The 22,010-nt window shown below is 31.2% G+C and overlaps 1 protein-coding gene across 15 annotated transcripts in view; it reads left to right on the forward strand.

Moving 5' to 3' along the window:
- Positions 1–22,010, forward strand: part of NBEA (neurobeachin) — a 662,404-nt gene that overhangs the window by 110,256 nt on the left and 530,138 nt on the right. For all 15 annotated transcript variants that reach the window (XM_072719992.1, XM_072719993.1, XM_072720000.1 and 12 more), the window contains exons 9-10: positions 6,213–6,410; positions 7,018–7,151. In XM_072719992.1, the coding sequence (XP_072576093.1) occupies positions 6,213–6,410; positions 7,018–7,151 (332 nt within the window). The remainder of the gene's footprint in view (positions 1–6,212; positions 6,411–7,017; positions 7,152–22,010) is intronic.

Genomic DNA, 22,010 nt, shown 5'->3' on the forward strand with positions numbered 1-22,010 from the left:
TTTTAACTTTTGTCAATACACATACCACAGGTCTGATATCCTTGAGAGTAGGAATATATTTAAGATGAGCTTGGCATTTGTCCTTGATATCTGGCTAGGGCTTATAAAAATATTTCCATATATTCCAGCTCTGGAGGCAGCTGAGTTAAGGAGGTTGAAATCAGAATTCAGAACAGCTGAATTATCTAGAATATGTGGAACAGGGTGCAGAAACAAGAGCAAGCTGTTGGGGTAGGGACAAAAGTCTTCCTGACGGTTTCCTGTGCATTCTTTGCCAGGGGATAGAGCTGTACATTTATAGTGGGAGGCTTCATAAACTCTAGCAGAAAGCAGATGTTAGAAGAGAGGTAGTAGAGATTACGTAGTTGTTTGAGACTATGGAGTGTTAGCCCAGTGAGAAAAGGTTTATGTCCACATCCTTAAGTGCTTAGTAATTATTATACAAATGAATGGCAATAATGGTATAGAAATTTTGGAGTTTTACTCTACTAGATAGAATTACTAGATTATAATTATTTATACATGTATCCAACCAAATCATTTCTACAAAGTGTATCTTTTATGATATTATAATGATTGCTTTTGCAGTTTAATTTTTAAAATTTCTAGCCTATCAAAGTATCCATTCTGTGCAACTGCATGCATGTTAAAAATTTATTCATATTAGGAGAATGAATTACACAAAATTGATATTGGCAAATGATTGCTTAATTTGATATAAGCTTTTTCTCAGTATCCTTATGTTAAATATTTCTTTTGGATATTGGTTGATATCAGTGATACATTTATTTAATATTTGAAATATTGTAGTTATTATAGTGCTGATACTTGGTACTTGTGCTAATTTTATACATGCCATTATCATAATTTTTAAAGATTTGATTGGGTGAGGATGCCTAGGTGGCTCAAGCGGTTAAGTGTCTTACTTCAGTTCAGGTCATGATTTCAGGGTCATGGATCAAACCTCATGTCTCAGGCTCTGTGCTCAGTGAGGAGTCTGAGTCTCTCTCTCCCTTCGCCCCTGACCCAGCTTATGCCCGCATGCTCTCTCAAATAGATAAATCTTTAAAAAGATTTGATTGGGTGAACAATTATCCACTGTGTTGAAGTCACTGACTTTATGTATCAGAATTTTCTGTGTTGATTCGTATGTCATTTGTTGGCATGTTTGTGACTATATTGTTTTCTTTAAGCTTGTTCATAAGGTATATCAAATATTTATTATATTCAAGGAAGTGTTCTAAGCTCTAAAGATTAAAAATGATCAAGCTTACGCACTCTTTATGAGAATAATTATAGACGTAAATGTTTATACTTAAAAGTATGTATATCAGAAAGGAAATATAATGCAAATACTACTAAAATTTTGTGGAAAAATGATTAATTTCAGCTACAAAACTTTAGGAACTCTTCATCGAATAAGAAATTTTTTAAGGTTCTTGAAAAATACATTAATTTCAGAGGATGAACAGGACATGATGATAGAATGTGAGAGGGCATGATTACAGGGATAGAAGCAAGGGAGAGTAGGATGTGTCTATGGATTAGTCCACATCAGTTGTAGCTTCATAGTAGAATACAGAGTAGGCTGAGTAGTTTATGGTTGAATGTGAAGATGATAATGATAGGCTGAAACCAAGTTTTTGAAGACTTTTGAATATCAAAATAGTGAATTTTGATTTTCCAGTCATTTGGAATTATTAAAAAAAAACTGTAGCAGGAGAATGGATTGATGCTATTTATGTATTTTCCTAGAGAAGTTTGGAAATGTAGATATTAGAGTGAATTAATTTTGATGAATTCAGATGGATTATTCATTTTGAAGTGAAAATTCTACACAGTACAGGTAGCAATGCTCTCTTTCTTATACATCAGGAAATATAATTCATGGAATGTTGCAATATTATTACCTATTAAAATCAGCAACTCTTATCACATAATGATACTGAGAACAGTAAGTATTGCCATATGTATGTCATTCTTAGATAATTTCAATGGAAAATGGCTATATTCTTGATATTGGTGAAGTTTTTAGATATTAGTATTAGAAAATAACAAATCTCTCCTCTTGTAGCAATTAGATAAATTTAATTTAGTTGAGTTTAGCAGTGTTCTGGAACATTTTCTCATATTTACGTTAAGTAATTCCAGTTTGGGTTATTAGGGTTCTACTCATTGAGGCTTTGCCTCATTAACCAACTATGTTACAGATATCTGAATGTTCACTGTCTTAAGTGCAATATACCATTACATAAAATTTATGGTAAATGTTTTATGAGTGATATTTATGAAAAAATATTAAAGATAGAGAAATATTTGTATAATACTAAGTAGAAAAGGACACAGTAATAACAGTTACCATTTTCAGTTGCTTTTAAAGATCCATGTATTGTTCAAAGTGCTCTGCTTACTATTTTATTTGTTAGATCTATAGCATAGGAGAGGTAAATAACTTGTGGATGGATACACATCTAGTCAGTGATAGAGCTGGGATTCAGACTTAAGTCTAAGTCATTTTGAACCTAATATTGTTAACTATTTATTGCACTGTATAAAACTAACAATACAGTATTTTACTTTTTTAAATTTCAAAGCTTTATTTTCAAGTTTTCCTGAGATGTAATTAACACATAACATATATTAGTTTAAAACATACAACATATGATTTGATATATGTATATATTGTGAAATGATTACCACCATAAGGTTAATTGACACATCTATCACCTCACATAGCCATAATTTTTAGTGTTGTACTGAGAACTTTTAAATCTACTCTCTTAGCAATTTCCAAATATAAAGTATTATTAACTATAATCAACATTTTGTATATTGTATTTTCAGAATTTATTCATCTTATAAATAGAAGTTTATACTCATTGACCACGTTCACCCATTTTATCTACCCCCACCCTCCACCTCTGACCATTATTTCTGTGTTTGAGGTTCAACATATATATAAGGTCATATAGTATTTTTCTCTGAGTTACTTCACCTAGCATAATGCCCTCAAGGTCTGTATGTTGTTGCAAGCGGCATGATTTCGTTTTTTTAAGGCTGAATAACATCCCATTGTATACATATATGTGTATCACATTTTCTTTATCCATTTCTACATCTATGGACACTTAGGTTGCTTCCATGTCTTAGCTGTTGTAAATAACGCTGCAGTGAACATAGGGGGTATATATATCTTTTCAAGTAAATCTTGATGGTTTTTGGGATAAATATCTAGAAGTGGAATTGGTAGATCATATGGTTCTAGTTTTAAGTTTTTTTACATAATTTTTTCAAGTTTTCAAAAATTTATTTGAGAGAGAGTGTGCTTATGCATGAGTGTGCTTATGCATGAGTGGGGGAAGGACATAGGGTAAGAGAGAGGGTAAGAATCCTAAGCAGACTCTATGCTGAGCATGGAGCCCAGTGTGGGGCTTAATTCCAGACCCTGAGACCATGACTTGAACCAAAATCAAGAGTCAGACTCTCATCCCACTGAGCCATCAGGTGCCCCTGTATTTAAGTTTTTGGGAACATGTCATACTGTTTTCTGTAGTTGCTGCATTTCTATTCCCATTACAGTACAAAAAGATTATCTTTCCTCCACATGTCTGACAACACTTGTTATATCTTGTCTTTTTTGGTAATAGCCATTCTAACAGGTGTGTAGTGGTAGTTCATTGTGGTTTTGATTTACATTTCCCTAATTCATGATACTGAGCATTTTTTCATGTGCCAGTTGGCCATCTGTATGTCTTTTTTTGAAAAATATCTATTCAGTTTCTCTGCCCATTTTTTAATCAGTTTTTTTTTTGTTGACTTGTTGAGTTCTTTATATATTTTGATATATTTTGGATATTAACCCCTTGCCAGATATATGATTTGCAGATATTTTCTATTAGATATCTTGCTTTATCATTTTGTTGGTGGTTTGCTTTGCTGTGTGGAAATTGTTTAGTTTGATGTAGTCTTGCTGGTTTGTTTTTGCTTTTGTTGACTTTGTTTTTGTCAAATTAAAAAGAAAAAAAAACTGAATAAAAGGTAGCTCTACTAGCTAGAGCATATGTTCCTCTTTCTCCAGTTGCTGTTCCCATCATTTACACATTGTTTTCCTACATATAATATAATCAACATAAGGAAGCGCCACTACTCTACTTGATTCAACTCCAGCTTGCTCTTGGGTCATCCAACTCCTTGACTCCCCTCTTCCTTATTTGGTCTGCTTTTCCAGTGTAATGTCATATATACTCTTCTCCCAAACTCCCTCAATTAAATACTTTTATTTCTATAAACTAACTCATATATTTTATTCCTCTAAAGTAATTAAATCTACTTTTGATCAGTGCTTTGCAATATAAGTAAAAAATCTAGTATATTTGTCAAATTTTATTTTAAAATGATTGGATTAGAAAATAAATATTAAACATTCTGAACATGTATAATCCTACTGAAATACATACTAAAATGTTTATTTTATAACACCAAGGCAACCAATGAAGGCAAATTAGTTTTATGTTGCTAATATTGCTACCTAATATAGTTAACTCATAATTTCATTCAGATATAACTTTTTAAAAATTTCTTTTTTATTGTAATTGTCACCAATTTTCTAGTGCAAGAGTGACTGAAATATAATCTTTATTTTTAAATTAGAACATGTTTTAAGCCCAACTGTTACCTCAAGATTGGACAGTGTGAATTTTTTAGTTATATAAACTCAAACATTTTGAAAATCTGAGGTGGCAGATAAAGTTCTACATTCCATTTAATTGAGAAGAGGAAGCAAGATCTGATCCAAAGTACTGTAATTTTGTTACCTTTTTTTACATCAAAATATGTAAATGTGCTTACATTTGGAAGACAGAAAGTGGCATCCATAGTCACATAAATACAAATTTTCATTTATTCATTTTGCTTTTGTATTTGACATGGCCGATCAATGGTTTGTGTCCAGGTTCAAGGAAGGAAGGCTCTCTGGATACTAGTTTAAAAGCAGAAAATGGGCTAAATTTGGCCTGCCCTGTTTGGTCTGAAAAGTGTTTTTAAATATTTACATTAAATTACAGATTATGTGATTTTTAAAAAGGAAGTCCCAAGTTCATGTTTCTTTGGAAAGTATTGAAGAACTGGCAACATGGTGCATTAATTATCTTGAGCAGAACATTGAGGGATACGTTGAGACAGGACATGCACTATCTAGTCTTATGAAATCTCCATGAGGCCTGCTTAATTTATACATATATCTATTTGCCTTCTGTAAAAATCTTGGTTTGGAACATTTGGTTTAATCTTACTGTAACATCAGAGTAAGGAAAAGGAGCCACATTAGTTAAATGATTTCTTTGACACTAAATAAAGGCCTAGAGATAATTAGAGGTAGAGCCTGGATTACAATCCAGATTACTTCACCATTAATCCATTAATACTCTGAGCAAAAGACATGGCATTATGTCCTCGCATTATCCCTTCCAGATCTTAATTTCATTAACATTTGGTTTTCATAGTTATAAATTGAAAATAATAATAATAATAATAATATCATGTGATTGTTGCAGAAGTTAAATATTATTTGTCTTTATCAGAAGTTTCAACCATTTCTAACAATATCTTTCTTATTACAGCTACTACATCTTTGTTATTTCTCTGTATAAAGGGTGACATGTTTTAATGAACTTTTCTTTTGGATTTAATATTACTTTCTGATACTTTTGTGGATAGTATTGTTAATATGTTGATATACTTTTTATGGTAGAGACATAAATCTTTTTGCATAAAAATATTTTTCATAGTCTTAAATGATAATCATTTTTCTATATAAGTAATTCATGTACCAGGCACTGTTTACTTACGTAAATACTTTTGAATGTCTAAACAAGAAAAATTAATGTTCCTAGGCATTAAATCAAAATCTTTTTACCAGAAATTTAATAACATCTGGCTTTATATTTTTTTCTAATAAAATATTTTATAAATAATCAAAAATGCAATAAAAACAAAGATATGAAGATCCAAGTGTGTTTATTAACATGAGTAAAATTTTAACTCATAGAACTGAAGTGAGAAAACAAAAATAATGTAATACCACTGACTAATGCCTGACACTTGAAAGGGTCAAAACAAATTGTTTATTACCTTAAATATTTCTATGCTTTAAGACTTGAGAGTTTTATTAGGTTGTCTTTAAATGAGTATTTAATTTAGTTTTATTTTTTCAGAGTACCTTCAAATTTAAATCTGAGAGTGACATTCATTTGGCAGAACATCATAAACAGGTGCTGTATGATGGGAAACTTGCAAGTAGTATTGCATTTACATATAATGCTAAGGCCACCGATGCTCAGCTGTGCTTGGAATCCTCACCAAAGGAAAATGCATCAATTTTTGTGCATTCCCCACATGCTCTAATGCTCCAGGTAGGTGATTAGTAGCTTAGTTTTATATTCTCATTGAGCATTAACGTTAAACATAGCTAATCTATAGCTCTATAGTTGCTAGTTCTTTTTTTGTTTTCTAGTACTGTGACATTTTTGCCTTCTCCCTTATTTTTTATTTTTATTTTTTGGCAGTATACTTTACCCTGGACTAGTCTCCTTAGTAAGGATTCTGACAGCTCTGTTATCTTATCTGTTCTATATTCTTTGAAATAAAACCAGTTGACTAGCTCAACAGATAGTTGTTAGATACAAAAATATACCTTGCTTTAAGAATGTACTACTATTACACCCCCATATAAAAATTACTTGAATGTCTTTAAATCTGCTAATAGTATTTCTTATTCTAAATTGTTTTTGATTTATAGCTTCATATTTTCAGTATAAAAATCACAATTTAAAATGCCAATTTAAAAGTGATTTACAGAGATAATCGAGTTTTTATTTTATATGTGAATCAAAAATTTTATAATTGAGGGCTTTAAAGATGTCTATTTTTTAAGATTTCTTACAAAGTTATTTGGAACAAGGAAATAATGATAACTTTATGCTTCAGGAATTTAATAAACATTTTTGTTTTTGAACATAGGATGTGAAAGCTATAGTAACACATTCAATTCATAGTGCAATTCATTCAATTGGAGGGATTCAAGTGCTTTTTCCACTCTTTGCCCAACTGGACAATAGGCAGCTCAATGACAGTCAAGTGGAAACAACTGTCTGGTAAGTTTTTTTTAAATGTGTAATTTCTTGTAATTTTTACACACTTACATTATGTCTGGCATAGTTGATGCTATGTAAATTTTTTATAATATTTGGTTTTTGTCCCTGAAGTACTAATAAAAGTTTCTTTAGGACTAAGGCATATATCTATTTATACGATATTAAAACCTGACACTTAAAATCATTAAGGAATGACTTCCTTGATAATAAATCAAAACTTCTTACCAGATGTTGCATAGGGATTATTATACAAATTGAGGAAAAATTTAGTCCCAGTCTTATCCTTTGGAAATGGTTATGGTTTGGATCATCCATGAAATCCTGTCAGCTTAAACAAAATTACTAGGGTAAAGTTTATTCTGAAGAACAGTAGCTGATAACAGTTACATAGTTTATATATTATATATTAGTATTTTATAATTCTGTTATCAAAGACAAGCATAATTTTAATTTATATTAGCTCTCTTTTATATACAGTTCATATATGAGAATGCAGTCTACCCCATGGAATATCCATGTATATATAAAAATTTAGTTATTTTCTCATTAGGTCGATGTCACATACAAATCTATAGCTTCCTTCGTTTTTATTAAAACAGACCTCATGCATCAAATGCTGATACAATTTTATATCTTAGAATCATTTACATAAGTTAAATGTGAGTTTTATCTTTTTATCTTTTTACTCTGTACATTGCTATGTTTGGAGAATTTAAAGAGAAAAATATATAGGTAAACATTCATTTTTACTTCAGAAGCAGTATAGGAGCGCTTCACTAGTATATATACATATACATGAAGTTTTTCATGGGTCATCCAATTTTGAATTGTTGGAAAACCTAGTGAATAAGGCAAAGATGGGAAAAATTTTAAGTCCATTGAAATGTAACATGATTTTCTTACATTATTAAATAAGCTATTAACAAAATTCTATTTTAATTGCTAATAATATTATCCCTGTATTGAGACCATCTTTATGTACAGTTTAAATATGAATATAAATATGACATGTACAACAGCCAGCTCCTAATCCATGGGTCATGCTTTCTTTTATATCAATGTAAAGGTTGGAGTCTTGAAGTAAAAAGGTATCTTGACATCCTGCCCTAATGTGATACTACTTTGCTATAAGATCTTAAATAATTTCATTGGGAGGCATATCAGCCTAGTGGAAAGATAAAACTTTAAATTTCAGTTCTGGATTTAAATTCAAAATGTTTTGCTCTTTATCATCAAAGTGAACCTATATACATTGTAATCATTGTAATCAGTAATTAAAAACTTAGTAAGATCTATGAAAAGTAGTTGGAGATGAGGTAGTCCATAGAAAACTCCCATGTGTAATTTAAATATTCCTTATGAATTAATATTGTCCATAATTATTTTAACCTGAAATGGACTTTGTTGCTTTGTGAAGAAAAATTAGAAAGGTTATGTAGTTTGCAAATGTTCTAATTAAAACCATCATAATAACTTATACCTACATGAATAGCCATTATAGAATCTTAGTGCTAAAATCATATTTTAGCAGGTTATCTGGTCCATTCATCCAAGGCACATGGTTTTTTTTTTTTTTTTTCATTGCTTGTCTTCAAAACTCATTTTAATGTTTACATTTTGGTATTTAAATTGTATTTATTTCATCGTGGATATAGAAGATAATGTAAGGGGTCAGCATTCTGATTTTCATTTTGTTTTAGTTCTATATCATCTAAATTTTTCTCTGTAATAAATAACTTCAAATTTGCAGTGATATATATGTTCTTAGTTTAAATCCAATAGAAAACATATAAATAAGTATCACGATGCTAAGAATAATACATATCCAATTCCAAACTACCCTGCAATTCAGTTATGTGCTATTTTGAATTCTTATCTAATACTTTTGCCGTAATTGTGTCAAAGCCCTTAATGTCTGAGATTGGGTCTTTTGTGGACAGTTGTATCTACTAGTAATACAGTCTTTTGTTATTTAAAATTTGAAGGGGGCCATCACAGATATGTGTGTGCTTCAGTGATGTAGTCTTTTTAACATTTTAAAATGTTAAAACCAAATAGTTAAATGGAACTTCTCCATCTACTTGAAGAACCTAGATTCTTAGCTGTAGGGCAGTGGTCAAAGGGTTTCTTGTTTTCTGGCTATATCATAAATTCATATAGATGAATGAGACCTTGGATGTCTCATCTTATTTTCAGTTATTATTAAATTATTCTAGATAAATGAGAATCTATTTGAAGTTTTAAATTTCCAGAGAAATTACATACATTCTTTTTTTGAAAATCTGTTTACATAATAACCATATGCCAACAATTATAATATTATCTAATTTTTAATTTTTGGAGAATTTGAGCTAAGCTATAAAATCAGTTATTTCTCTGTCTTCTGTGTTTCAAGCTGAAGCATTTAGTTTCCGTGTTCTTTCTTCCACTCGTAGTCCTTTTTTATAAAACTTTTTATTGTTTCTGTGGTGGCACTATTACACTATCCTTATAAATCTTGATGATTTTTACTCTATAGAGGGGGCTTAGTATTAGAATAATTTATTCAAGGAATAATCTTATTTTCTGGAGCATTTAAAAATAGGCTTTGTGCAGAATTTGTGTGGCATTGTTTTATCATGAAGGCTATGTATTATGGTCGTTATATGTGTGGACTTTTAAGTTAGATAGACGGGTCAAATTTCAGGTTTACTGTATTATTAGTGTACTTTTGAATATGTTAACAATTTTGTGCTTTAAATTCCACCATTATAAAATTACAGTAATAGTAGCACATTGAATTATTTAGCTTAACCATGGTAAAATACATAGATCAATATAGTAAGGACTCAGTACATGCTGGCTTTTGTTATCATGATGACAATGGGCTGGATGACCAACAAGAGTATCTCTAATACTACGGTTTGATATTTAAAAAATTATATATCATTAATCTTGGAAATCTATTGTTATAATATGGGCTTATATATTACCTTATATTTAAACTTCTTTCTGTAGGTGATAGTATTTACAATAGAGACTTAAGTAATTAATTAGGGCTTATATTTTGAACTTCAGTTGTAGTGATGAAAATTAGTTTTGAACTACCCATTTTCTAGATATAGTGGATTAAAATGGAGGATGTGTTAACTCAAGTTCTGAAGCCAACACCTAGTCAAAGAAAGCCTGGAAGGGCTTAAGATGACTTTTCTTTAGCTGGTTTTTGGATTTTGGGTAGCTGCCCATTAGTACTTAAATCTCTAGGGATAACACTTTTTATCATCTTTCTTTAATGTGTAGTTTTAGGTTTTATCGTGGCACAAAAAAAAAGCAATAAAATGAGTAGATAAATATTATCGAACTGAGTTAAATAACTTGGGGCAACACAAACAGTTTGGATGTTACCTGTTTTTGATAAGTGATTACAATGGTAACTCAGGCTAATATGTAGTTACCATTGTGATTTCATTCATTCATAATGATTCTCAAGCGCTGTGATCACCTTGAGCAATTCTGCCAGGTGATCAAAGATTTTTGGATATTTTGTCATTCCTCAGGAACTAATACTATTTTGTATTGCGCTCATCAGTCTTGGTCTAGTGAATATTGCGAGCAAGAACTAAACAAATTGCCTTTCATTAGACATTTAATAAATAGTTAATGACTAAAAAGAATGAACAAATGATGAATAAATTATTTCAAGGAGTATACCTCCAATCTTGAAATAATTATATTTTCTGTATTTTGTATCTCAGGATGACTCAGTAAATTAGAAATTTCCTTTTTCTTTGATTTGGATGATCAGATAAATTATGAATGACATACATATCTTTCTCCTTTGGTCCACCCTCCTTTTTTTTCAGAACATATGTTATTAAATTCTTCAGGTGATATAAAAGAAAGAATTTGCTTTGAAAAAAATATGTTTTCTGGTGCAAGATATAATTAGGCTTTTATATATCAAACAGTTGAAAATACACTAAGCAAGAAATTCTCATTAGAGACAGTGTGATGCAATGAGCTGGACATTTTTTGTGTCAGACAGATTAAGACTCATACCAATGTTCTGTTATATACTATCTGAACTTAGGTAATGGGGATGTTCGAGGGTGTGTAGTAGTAGTGGTAATACGTGGCATTTACTGAATACTACTATGTGCCAGTCTCTGTAACTTTATTATTTCATCTAATACTTCCTGCTGATGAGGGAGAGAAAAACTGAGTAATTTCCTCAAGCCATAAGATTTAAGTGGTAGACTAGAACCAGGGTCCTAATCCCGAAAGCCTGACTTCAGAGCCCTCTCTCTAAAACCACTATGGACAACTCTGAGAATCAGTTTTTCCAGCTTTGGAATGATTTTAATGATGCCAACTTTTTCTGACTGTGAAGTGAGTTAGATAGTATATGCAAAATATCTACCATAGTGTCTGGTACATAGTAGACATTGAATGTGTTTTCTTTCTTTCTTCAGTAAATATTAGCCTATAGATGTGATACAATTTTGTATTACTAAAATTTATTTTTCATTTTGTTTTAACTCTGAAAAAATTTACAAACCAAAATTCAATCTCAAGTTGCAGTTTAAATGAATTCTTTTAGGTATATAAATATTTTTCTCAGAAAACTCTTCTTTTTGTTTTTAGTTATGATACAAGTTGTTTGGTAGACTGCTTGATGGAATGTGAGATATAAAAAATTTAGAGAATCTCATATGTAATTTATATCAGTGACTATCATTAAGAATCTTCTTGTAATGTAAATGTTTGTGACTCAGCAATTAGTTTAGTGAACTTAAATGGAGATTTTTTTTTAAATTTGTTTTTTAAAGTTTTATTTATTTTTTTAGAGAGAGAGAGGAACAGAGACAAGGACAGGGATGGCAGAGGGCAAGGGAGACAAGAATCCCAAGCAGGCTCCAGCCCAGTTTGGAGCCTGACACAGCGTTGGATCTTAGGACCCTGAGATCGTGATCTGAGCTTAAATCAGGAGTCGGACACTTAACCGACCTAGCCTCCCAGGGGCCCCAAAGATTTTTTTTCTTAAAATATATTTTGCCCATCAGTTATTCTAATGATTATCCTGAATTTTATAACCTCCTTAATAATGAAGCAGTTCCATTAAATAAAAATCTCATTGTAAAGTCCTGAATAACTACTGGTAAACCAACAAAATTGCCTGGAAATTTCAGTATTTCAGTGCTTACCTAAAGCAGATTTTCCCTTAACATTTTGAAGTGACTTAAGAATCCTTTGTCCAATCATGTTTTCTGATTGTAAGTTCAGGAAAAGTTACCTATTATACATACAGTGTCAAAATTTTATTACATTGTTTTAACCCAACTAACAAAAAAATGTACATGATTGACTCCAGTAGGCAAAAGAAGTGAAATCAGTATCTGTTTATAATGATTGTGTCTCTTGTGAAGGTTATTATTAATATATGTAGAATATAATATTTTGGTTTCCAAAAGTATTTATTTTTAAATATATAACTATCGAATTAGATCCCTTTATATTTTTTTCAGAAAGGGTGTATGTGTGTCAATTCTTAATATATATATTTGCTAGTTTACCTTTTTTATTTTACTAAATTATTTGAAGTAAAACAGACACATGATGTATATTTGACATATATGTATTACTATTATTAGAGGAGAAAAAAGCAATTAATATTTTATTTAGTGAGATTTAACTAAACTAAAATGGAATTTATATTGAATTTACTGTGAAAAAAAAGTAGTTTTTAAGAAGTAAAAAATAAAAACATTAAGTATCCTACCTGAAACATAAGGAAACTATATGTTCAGATAGCTTCCTCTTGTCAGGCAAGTCCTTTATACTCCATGGAGTTAGCAATTTAATAAATTTGTCAGCTGTCAAGAAGAATGGATATTTTGTTTTATTCTAGAATTATGACTTAGGGTTTATTGAGTTTTCAAATAAACTGGTGTCTTATAGTTTATTTTAAAGTGTTTTGTACAATTAGTGATTGCTTTTTACAATAATTCTTACAAAAAAGTTTTCTTTAAATGTAGTGAAATCCATTTTTAATGCTATATTGCTTTGTGCTATTTCAGTTTACAGCAGATAATTTTGCTCTGTAAAAGACAAGGCTTTTGCTTATCTTTGCTGCCCTTCCAAAGTTCAAGATAGTTGTTTCATCAAAGGGGTAACTGCACATTATTTGTTGCAGAAATCTCGGCAACCATGAGCACATCTTTAGTGAATTCATTGCCTTAATTTTCTCTATTTTATATATCCATATCCTTTCTCCTTCGATATTTCAATCTTGTCATAATCTTGCTATTTTTCACATAAAATAGCATTCATTTAACTTTTCTGTCTTTATGTTCCTTTTGAAAGTAAGAAAGAAATGCTTCATTCATTTTGGTTTTATGATAACCATAGAGTCTAAAACTAAAATAAATATTATTTACTTTTACAAGAACTATTGCCATATGCTGGACTCTTCACTTTCAGAAGCCCAGATATTCTAATGAAAAGTGATTATAATACTAAGAGTCTCCCCAGTGTTGAGACAGGGAGAGATAAGAGTGAGCATGAGCAGTGGGGAAGGAGAAGGGCAGAGGGAGAGTGATAAGCAGGTTCCCTGCTAAATGGGGAGCTTGACTTGACTCGGTGCTTGATTCCAGGACCCCTGGTTCATGACCTGAGCCCATGATCAATGCTTAATCAACTGAGCCACCCAGGTGCCCCTAGCTGTAAGGTTTTATAGATAGTTTTTATAAAGTTGAGAAAGCCCCTTGTTTACTAAGAGTTTTTACCATGAATGGTTATTGAATTGTGTCAAATACTTTTTATGTATCTATTGATATGAGCAGGTCATTTTTCTTTTCTTAGCCTGTTGATATGATGGATTATATTAATTGATTTTTGAATCTTAAACAAGCCTTACATGCTGTGGATAAATCCCACTTGGTTGTGGTGTATAATTTTTTACACGTTTTTGGATGCGTTTTGCTAATATTATGTTGAGGTTTTTTGCATTTGTGTTCACTGGAGATAGTGGTATGTAGTTTTCTTATAATGTTTTTGTCTGGTTTTTATATTAGAGTGATGTTCAAAGAATGAGTTAGGAAGTAATTACTCTCCTTCAACCCTCTGAAAGACATTGTAGATAATTGATATAATTTCTTCCCATTTAAAGTGTGGTAGAATTCACTAGTGAACCCATTTGAGCCTGGTGCTTTCTGTTCTGGAAAATTGTTAATTATTGAGTCAGTTTCTTTAATAGGTATAGGTGTGTTCAGAATGTCTTTTTCTTTTTGTGTGAGCTTTAGCAGGTTCTGTCTTTTAAGTAACTCATTCTTTTCACTAGGTTATCAAATCTGTGAGCATAGAATTATTTCTAGTATTCCTTTTTATCCTTTAAATTCTATAGGATCTGTAGTTACATCTCTTCTTTCATTTCTGAAATTAGCATTTTGTGTCGTTTTTCTTTTTTCTTAGAATGGCTTGAGGCTTAATGAATTTTACTGATCTTTACAATGAACTAGCTTTTTGTTGCATTGATTTCTAAGATGTGGTTTCTGGGCCTGAATGTGATCTAGCTTATATTCCATGTGAGCTTGGGAGAAATGTGTATTCATCTGTTGTCAGATGAAGTCATGTATAGATATCAATTATCTCCAGTTATATGTTGGTGTTGTTGAGTTCAGCTGTGTCCTAACTTATTTTCTGTCTACTGTATTTGTCTATTTCTGAGAGAGGGGTGTTGAAGTCTTCAAATGTGACAGTAGATTCATCTGTTTTTCCTTGAAGTTTTAGCAGTAGTTGCCTCACATAGTTTGCTCTTTTTAGGCACATACACTCTACAAAATGTTACGTCTTCCTGCAAAATTGACTCCTTTATCATTATATAATGCCCTTCTTAAGACCTGATAACTTTGCTTTGAAGACTACCCTGTGTGAAATTAATGTAGGTACTTTTACTTTTTTTGATTATTGTTAGCATGGTATATATTTTTTGTAGTTACTTTTAATCTGTACGTCTTTATATTTAAACTGGGTTTCTTATAGACAACATATAGGTGGGTTATGCTTTTCATTTCATTCTGACAGTTTCTGTCTTGAATTGGTGCATTTAGACATTGTCATTCAAATTGATTATTTATATAGTTGGATTAATATCTACCATATTTGTTACTGTTTTGTCTTTGTTGTCTTGTTCTTTGTTCCTCTTTTTGTCTTCTACTTTTTCTGCCTTTGTTGAGTTTAAGTAAGCATTTTATATAATTCCACTTTACTTTCTTAGTGTATCAGTTATACTTAACTGTTTTAACCTTTTTAATGGTTGCCATAGAATTTGCTACTAAAGTCTACTGTCAGCAGCATACTACTTCATGGGTAGTGTGTGTACTTAATAACAACAAAATAATCATTCCTTCTTCTTGTCCCTAGTATTTTTGCTGTCATTAATTTCATATATAAGTATACATAAGCATATATATGCAAAAATGAATAAGCATACATAATGAATACACTGCTGCTGTTATTATTTTGAACAAACTGTTGTGTATTAGATCAATTTAAAATATAAAAAATTTTTATTTTTCCTTCACTATTCTTTCTTTAGTGCTCTTGCTTTCTTTATGTAGATCAAAGTTTCTTTTAAAATTTTTTTTATTTATTCATGAGAGACACAAGCGAGAGGCAGAGACACAGGCAGAGGGAGAAGCAGGCTTCAAGCAGTAGGGAGCCAATGTGGGGTCTCGATCCTGGGACTCCGGGATCATGCCCGGAGCCAAAGGCAGATGCTCAACCACTTAGCCACACAGGTGTCCCTAGATCAAAGTTTCTAACCTATATTTTTTCCTTCTCTCTAAAGAATTTTTGTTAAGAATTTTTTTCAAGCCAGTCTACCAGCAGCAAATTTCCTCAATTTTTGTCTAAGAATATCTTTATTTCTTCTTCAATTTTAAAGGATAATTTTTCAGGGTAGAGACCTTGAAGTTGGGATTTTTCTTTTTTCACCACTTAAAAATTTTCCCTCCATTCTCTTCTTGGTTGCATAGTTTCTGAGGAAAATCAGATGTAATTCTTATCTTATTTCCACTATGATACTGTACTTTTTCCCTTTGGCTTCTTCTAGAAATTTTTTGTTATGTTTGATTTTCTGTAATTTGAAAATGATATACCTAGGTATAGTTTATTTTGGCATTTATCTTGATTGGTGTTCTCTGAGCTTTCTGAATCTATGGTTTGGTTTCTGACAAAAATTTGAGGGAGATTCTCAATCATTGTGTTTTTTGTTTTATTTTGTTTTTTAACATTTCTTCTATTCCTTTCTAGCTTCTCCTTCTGGTATTCCTATTATTTTGTAGTTGTCCCAGTCCTTGGTATTCTTTTCTTCTTTTTTTTTTCAGTTTTTGTTCTCTTTGGTTTTGGGTTTTTGAGGATTCTGCTGATATATATTCTGGTTTATAGATTCTTTCCTCAGCCATATTTAATCTATTAATACTCCCATCAAACACGCCCTTCATTTCTTTTACTGTATTATTTTACTGCTAGCATTTCTCTTTGCTTCTTTCTTAGGAATTCCACCTCTCTGCTTTTACATTGTCCATTTGTTCTTTTATGGTGTCTCTTTTATCCATTAGAGCCTTTAGCATAGGGCTCAGCATAATATTTTTCTTGATAGTCAGACACTATGTACTTGGTAAAAGGAATTGCTATAAATAGGCCTGTAGTAATGTGGTGCTGAGGTGTCAGGGAGAAAAAGCATCCTTAACCCTATGATTAGGTATTAGTCTTTTAGTCAGCCTTGCCTTTAGACCCTGAACTTTACAAGTGTTACTCAGGATTTTTTCAACCCCCTTTGGTGGAAGAAGATGACTATAGTTGACTGTAGTTGGGTATTTCCCTTCTCTAGGTCAGTTAGGCTCTTATAATACCTCAGCAGGTTAGGATTGGTAAACTAGTTTCTCCTGAGGGCAGGTCTTGTTAACAGATTGCTCTGGTATATTTCAAGTTTATTTTTCTTTTCCCTTGCAAGTCTGAGAGGATTATTCCAATATTTATTATGAAAACCTGGTTAATCACCTGGAAATTAATCACACTATAAATATAGGGACCTATAACTGGAGCGGTTGAAAGCATGTCTCCATTACAGTTCAATTTTCCCTACCTGGTCACTGCCATAGTGATTTCCACTTGTGTGTCTCTGCTCTGATGACCCATGATTCCCTAGAGTTTGCTTTGTATCTCCCCATTCTTGGGGGCATCAGTTTGCCCTGTTCTTCTCCCCTCTCTTTGGATCCTAGAAGAATTCTTGGGTTATTAGTCCTTTCAGTTTTTTAATTGATAAAATGGATGGACTCATGGATTTCAGGATTTTTGCTTTTAGAACCAGAAGCCTATATATTGGTTTCTTTTATCTCTCTCTTACTGCTGATTTGCCCTGGATTTGAGCAGCATTATAGAAGTGTTCAGCACAGTGAGGAAACTGGAGCACTAGCATTTTGATAGCAGAAATGAAAAGAAGAGCCCCACAATCAGAAATTATTAGAGAAATCATGCAAAGGAAAGAACCTGGGAAGTAGCTCAATAACATTATGTATGAATTCAACTCTGAGCTGTACCTTTGTGGTTCTGATCCAATCAAAGGTCTAACTATTGCAGTAAGGCAAGATAGAGAATCAAAAGTCATTCAGGTTGTAAAGGAAAAAATAGAACTATTCCTTTTACAGATGACATGATTGTCTATGTAAAAATTCCTAAGAATTAACACACACACATAATTCTAGTAAGTTCAGGAAATTTGCAATAGACAAGTTTCTTATGCAAAAGTAAACTTTATTTTTGTGCATTAACAAAGTATAGTAGGAAACCAAATGAAAAATACCTTTAACAGAAGCTCCAGAAATTTAAATGTTTAAAATATAAATGTCCAAAACATGTAAGGACCTGTGTGCTGAAATATGCAATTGCTGATGAAAGAAAATGAAAGTATTAAATAAATGATGAGATATATTGTGTTCATGTATAGGAAGGCTCAACACAGTAAAGATTTCATTGAATTGATCTGTAGATTTAACCCAATACCAATTAAATCCTGGTTAGATTTGTTTGTTGATATACGCAAAGTAATTCTAAAATTTATATGGAAAGATAAAGTAACGAGGATAGCTAAAATGCCTTTGAAGAAGAATAAAGTTGAAGGAATCATACTTGCCTGGGCTTTAGAACTTACTTTAAAGCTCTAATAATGAATACAGTATGTGATATCAGCAAGATGATAGACACACATGTCTCTGCAACGGAGTCTAGAAATAGTCCTACACATATATGGACAATTGATTTGTGGCAAAGTTGCAAAATCAGTCTAAGGAAGGAAGGATAATTGTATGCCAAAAAAATGGCTCTTGACTTAAACCTCCCACCTTGAAAAAATTAACTCAAAATTAACTCTAAATGTAAAATATAAAACTATAGACCTTTTAGAAGAAAACATGTAGGAGAGAATCATTGTGATTTACACTAGGCAAAGTCATTTTAGACCTGACAATCGAATCATGTACATAGAAGACCGAAATTGATAAATTTGACTTTGACTTCATCAAAGTTAAAATTTTTTAGTTTGTAAAAGATGTTACAGGCTAAGGGAAGATGGTAGAAAATCTATTTGGCAAAGATTATATCAAGAATATATAAAGAAATCCCTTAAACTTAAATAGTAAAAAAACATAAAATCCAACTTAAAAAAATGGGCAAACTTGAGCAGACACTTCATCAAAGAGGATATAAGGATGTCAAAATAGCACATGAAAAGATGTTTAGCATTATTAATCAATAGGATAATGTCTATTAAAACTAGTATAAGATACAACTACACACTTTGTAGAATGGCCAAAATAAAAAATACTCATGGTGCCAAGTGCTGGGGAGGATGAGAAACAACTGTAATATATTAGTGGTGGAGTTGCCAAGTGGTACAGCCACTGTGGCAGTTTAGCAGGTTTTATTACAAAGTTAAACATACACACTTACCTTATAATTCAGCTCTCTACTCATAGGTTTGTATTTATGAGAAATGAATGAAAACCGTGTTCACACAGAAGCCTTTATATGAATGTTTATAGCAGTCCTATTAGTAATTGTTAACTAGATACAAATCAAATGTACACAGACTGTTGTAATCCATTTATAAAATGGAATACTATTCAGCAATTAGAGGAATAAACTCCTGACATGTGCAGCTACTTGGATGTGTCTCAAAGGCAATATGTTGAGCTCAGAAAGACAAACTCAGGTTCCATACTATATGATTCAATTTATATGACATTCTTGAAATGTCAAATCTGTATTGAAAAATAAGATATGAGAAGTTATTCAAGATTATGGGATTTGGAAGTATGTGATTTAAAAAGCTCTAAAGGGATAGGATAAATGATGATTTTCTTGATGTGATGGAACTGATGTGTATCTTGATTGTGGTGGGGTTACACAAATCTCCATATCTAACATTTTCAGAATTGTGCACACACACAAAATAAGAAATAAGAAAAGTCAATTTTATTGCCAGGTTATTTAAAAAATAATTAAAAATAGAAAATTTCTGTTAAGGCTGAGTACCAAATAACTATTTCAGCCTTCTGTATACAGCTGTTTTAATATTTGTTTTCTTTATTGGATAATTTCTTTTATTGGATAATTTCTTTATTGGATAATTTTACTTCCAGGGTATACTTTATAATCCTGCTCTGTTAAATAGGCTGTGCTTGGCTGAAAATGCCATTGGGCCTCCCTTCTGTGGCATATTTTGATCATGAAAGGCATTGGAGGATGCGCATAGTTAAGGTCACACATGTGTCATTATAAACTCTCTATTTTAATTTTGAAATTTTGAACTTTTTAGGTGTTAAGTTATATCATTAAATTTCTAAAGTATTCATGTATCCATGGATTATACGTGGTTACTGTAGTGGTGCTGCCACTTGTAGCATGTCCACTAAATTTTCATAAAGGGACAAGAACAATAGAGCATTGTAAGTAGTCATTTTTCGATTGGGATTAAATTGTAAAGTAGTAGGCTTTGGGAGTTATTTCTTCTACATTAGAGTCTTTTTAGTAAATATCTATTGGCTATTTATAGAGTTATGAATGGAGCATATCAAAAGGCTGCTTTGTTCTCAAACTATGTAAATACCAGGATATACTATATACTAACATATAACTGTGTCAGAAGTTTAGAATAAATTCCTTTAAAAGTAAAAAAGTTAAAGATTTTTTTTTCCTAATCAAGACAGATTTTGAGACATTTCAATCACAAGTTTATAAACTTAGATTTTTTTTTGCTTATATTTTGTCAGAGATAAAATAGACTGATAAAACATAAAATCTGTTACCAGAGGAAGGTAAAAATGTGTAACAGCCTGATTAACTTTAAAATAGGACCTTTAAAGAATACTTTTAAATAGCCATGAGAGTGGTAGTAAAATCAGTTTATAAGACTGTCTGTCTCCTTATCAGGCTGCAAGAAAAGGTAGACATTACTGAGAGATATCATGGGTAAGGGCAGGCTTAGTGATTTCATGTGCTACCAGTGTATTCCATGTGTCCTTACATTTTACTGTGCTGCATCTCACTGTTTTCCTCATTTGACTCTGCAGATAAATGTATTTTACTTATTTCGGCATGTATTTCCACTTGATGTCTGAACTGATGAATGTGACAGTTTGTGTATCAAGTTCATTGTGTATTAGGCAGGTAGGCAGTGTTCTTTTAGAGTGAATCCTCAGAAATACATTGTCTAAAAGTAACCATTAAATGTACCTGGAATTAGAAACTTTGGTTTAGACCTTTCTAATTTTGAACTGTGAAGGAACTTAACTCTTCTAACTTCTGTGAGATTTTTTTTTTTTTGCATGTGTGTCACTAGAAATTAATTTTGTTGAATGAGAAATTACCTTGGGTATGAGACTTGAGTTGATTTCTTTTACAGTTTTGTTCCTGCTCGATCACTCTTCATCTCAGAAAAGTTTTCTAGTCAAAGAAATAGCATAGAAACAATGGTATTAGATATTTTATATAATTTTAATCATCCTTTGCAAGATTTCAATGTATTTCTTACCAAATTAGGCTATATAAAAGAAGAAACCTTATGAAAGTCAAAAGATTTTCTCCCTTTTCTGGTACCTTAATCTTAATGAAACTTAATCTCCTTTTGAATTTATTCTGGCAATTATTTTGTATGTAGTGTTTCTTAAGATATTAAAAATATCCTTTTAAGAGGGGAGGGAGTGTTGGATCTTGGGCAGTCTTTAATTTTTTAACTTATGAATGCCATTCTTCTCAATATACTTAAGCAGTTCATCTAGCTGAGATACATGGCTTGTTTCAGTACAAAGCAGATTGAAAAGCCAGTTTCTGAATCCTATGAACTGTCTTGAACTGAACTTTGGTTATGTATTCAATTTAATCATTTCAGTTATACATTAGGTCTGTCTTTTGATATATGTTTAAATAATCAAATACCTCAAAAATAATAAAACTTTTAGGATCACATGGCATGAGTTATTTACATTAGTTATTTAAAAAAATAAATAATGGACAATTTCAAATGAATAAAATTACATTAAAATCAAGTCAAAATTTATATAGAAATTTTAATGGAACCTAAATATAGTACATATTTTATATTAGAAAAGGAAATTAGTCATGTTCATATATAGTTATTATATATTCTCCGGTGATTGTGGGCCAAGATTATGTGGTATTCTTTAATAATATGGACGAGAAAGTTCTAGAGAGATAATAAGTATGCTGAGTCATTAGAGATATTATTATACTATTTCCTTCATTTTTTTCTAAGGTCTAGCCCTTTATGAGTATGTTCTTAAAATAAATATTACTTTCTAA

This window comes from Vulpes vulpes, chromosome 9 (genome assembly GCF_048418805.1).
Source record: "Vulpes vulpes isolate BD-2025 chromosome 9, VulVul3, whole genome shotgun sequence".
Taxonomy (NCBI): Eukaryota; Metazoa; Chordata; class Mammalia; order Carnivora; family Canidae; genus Vulpes; species Vulpes vulpes.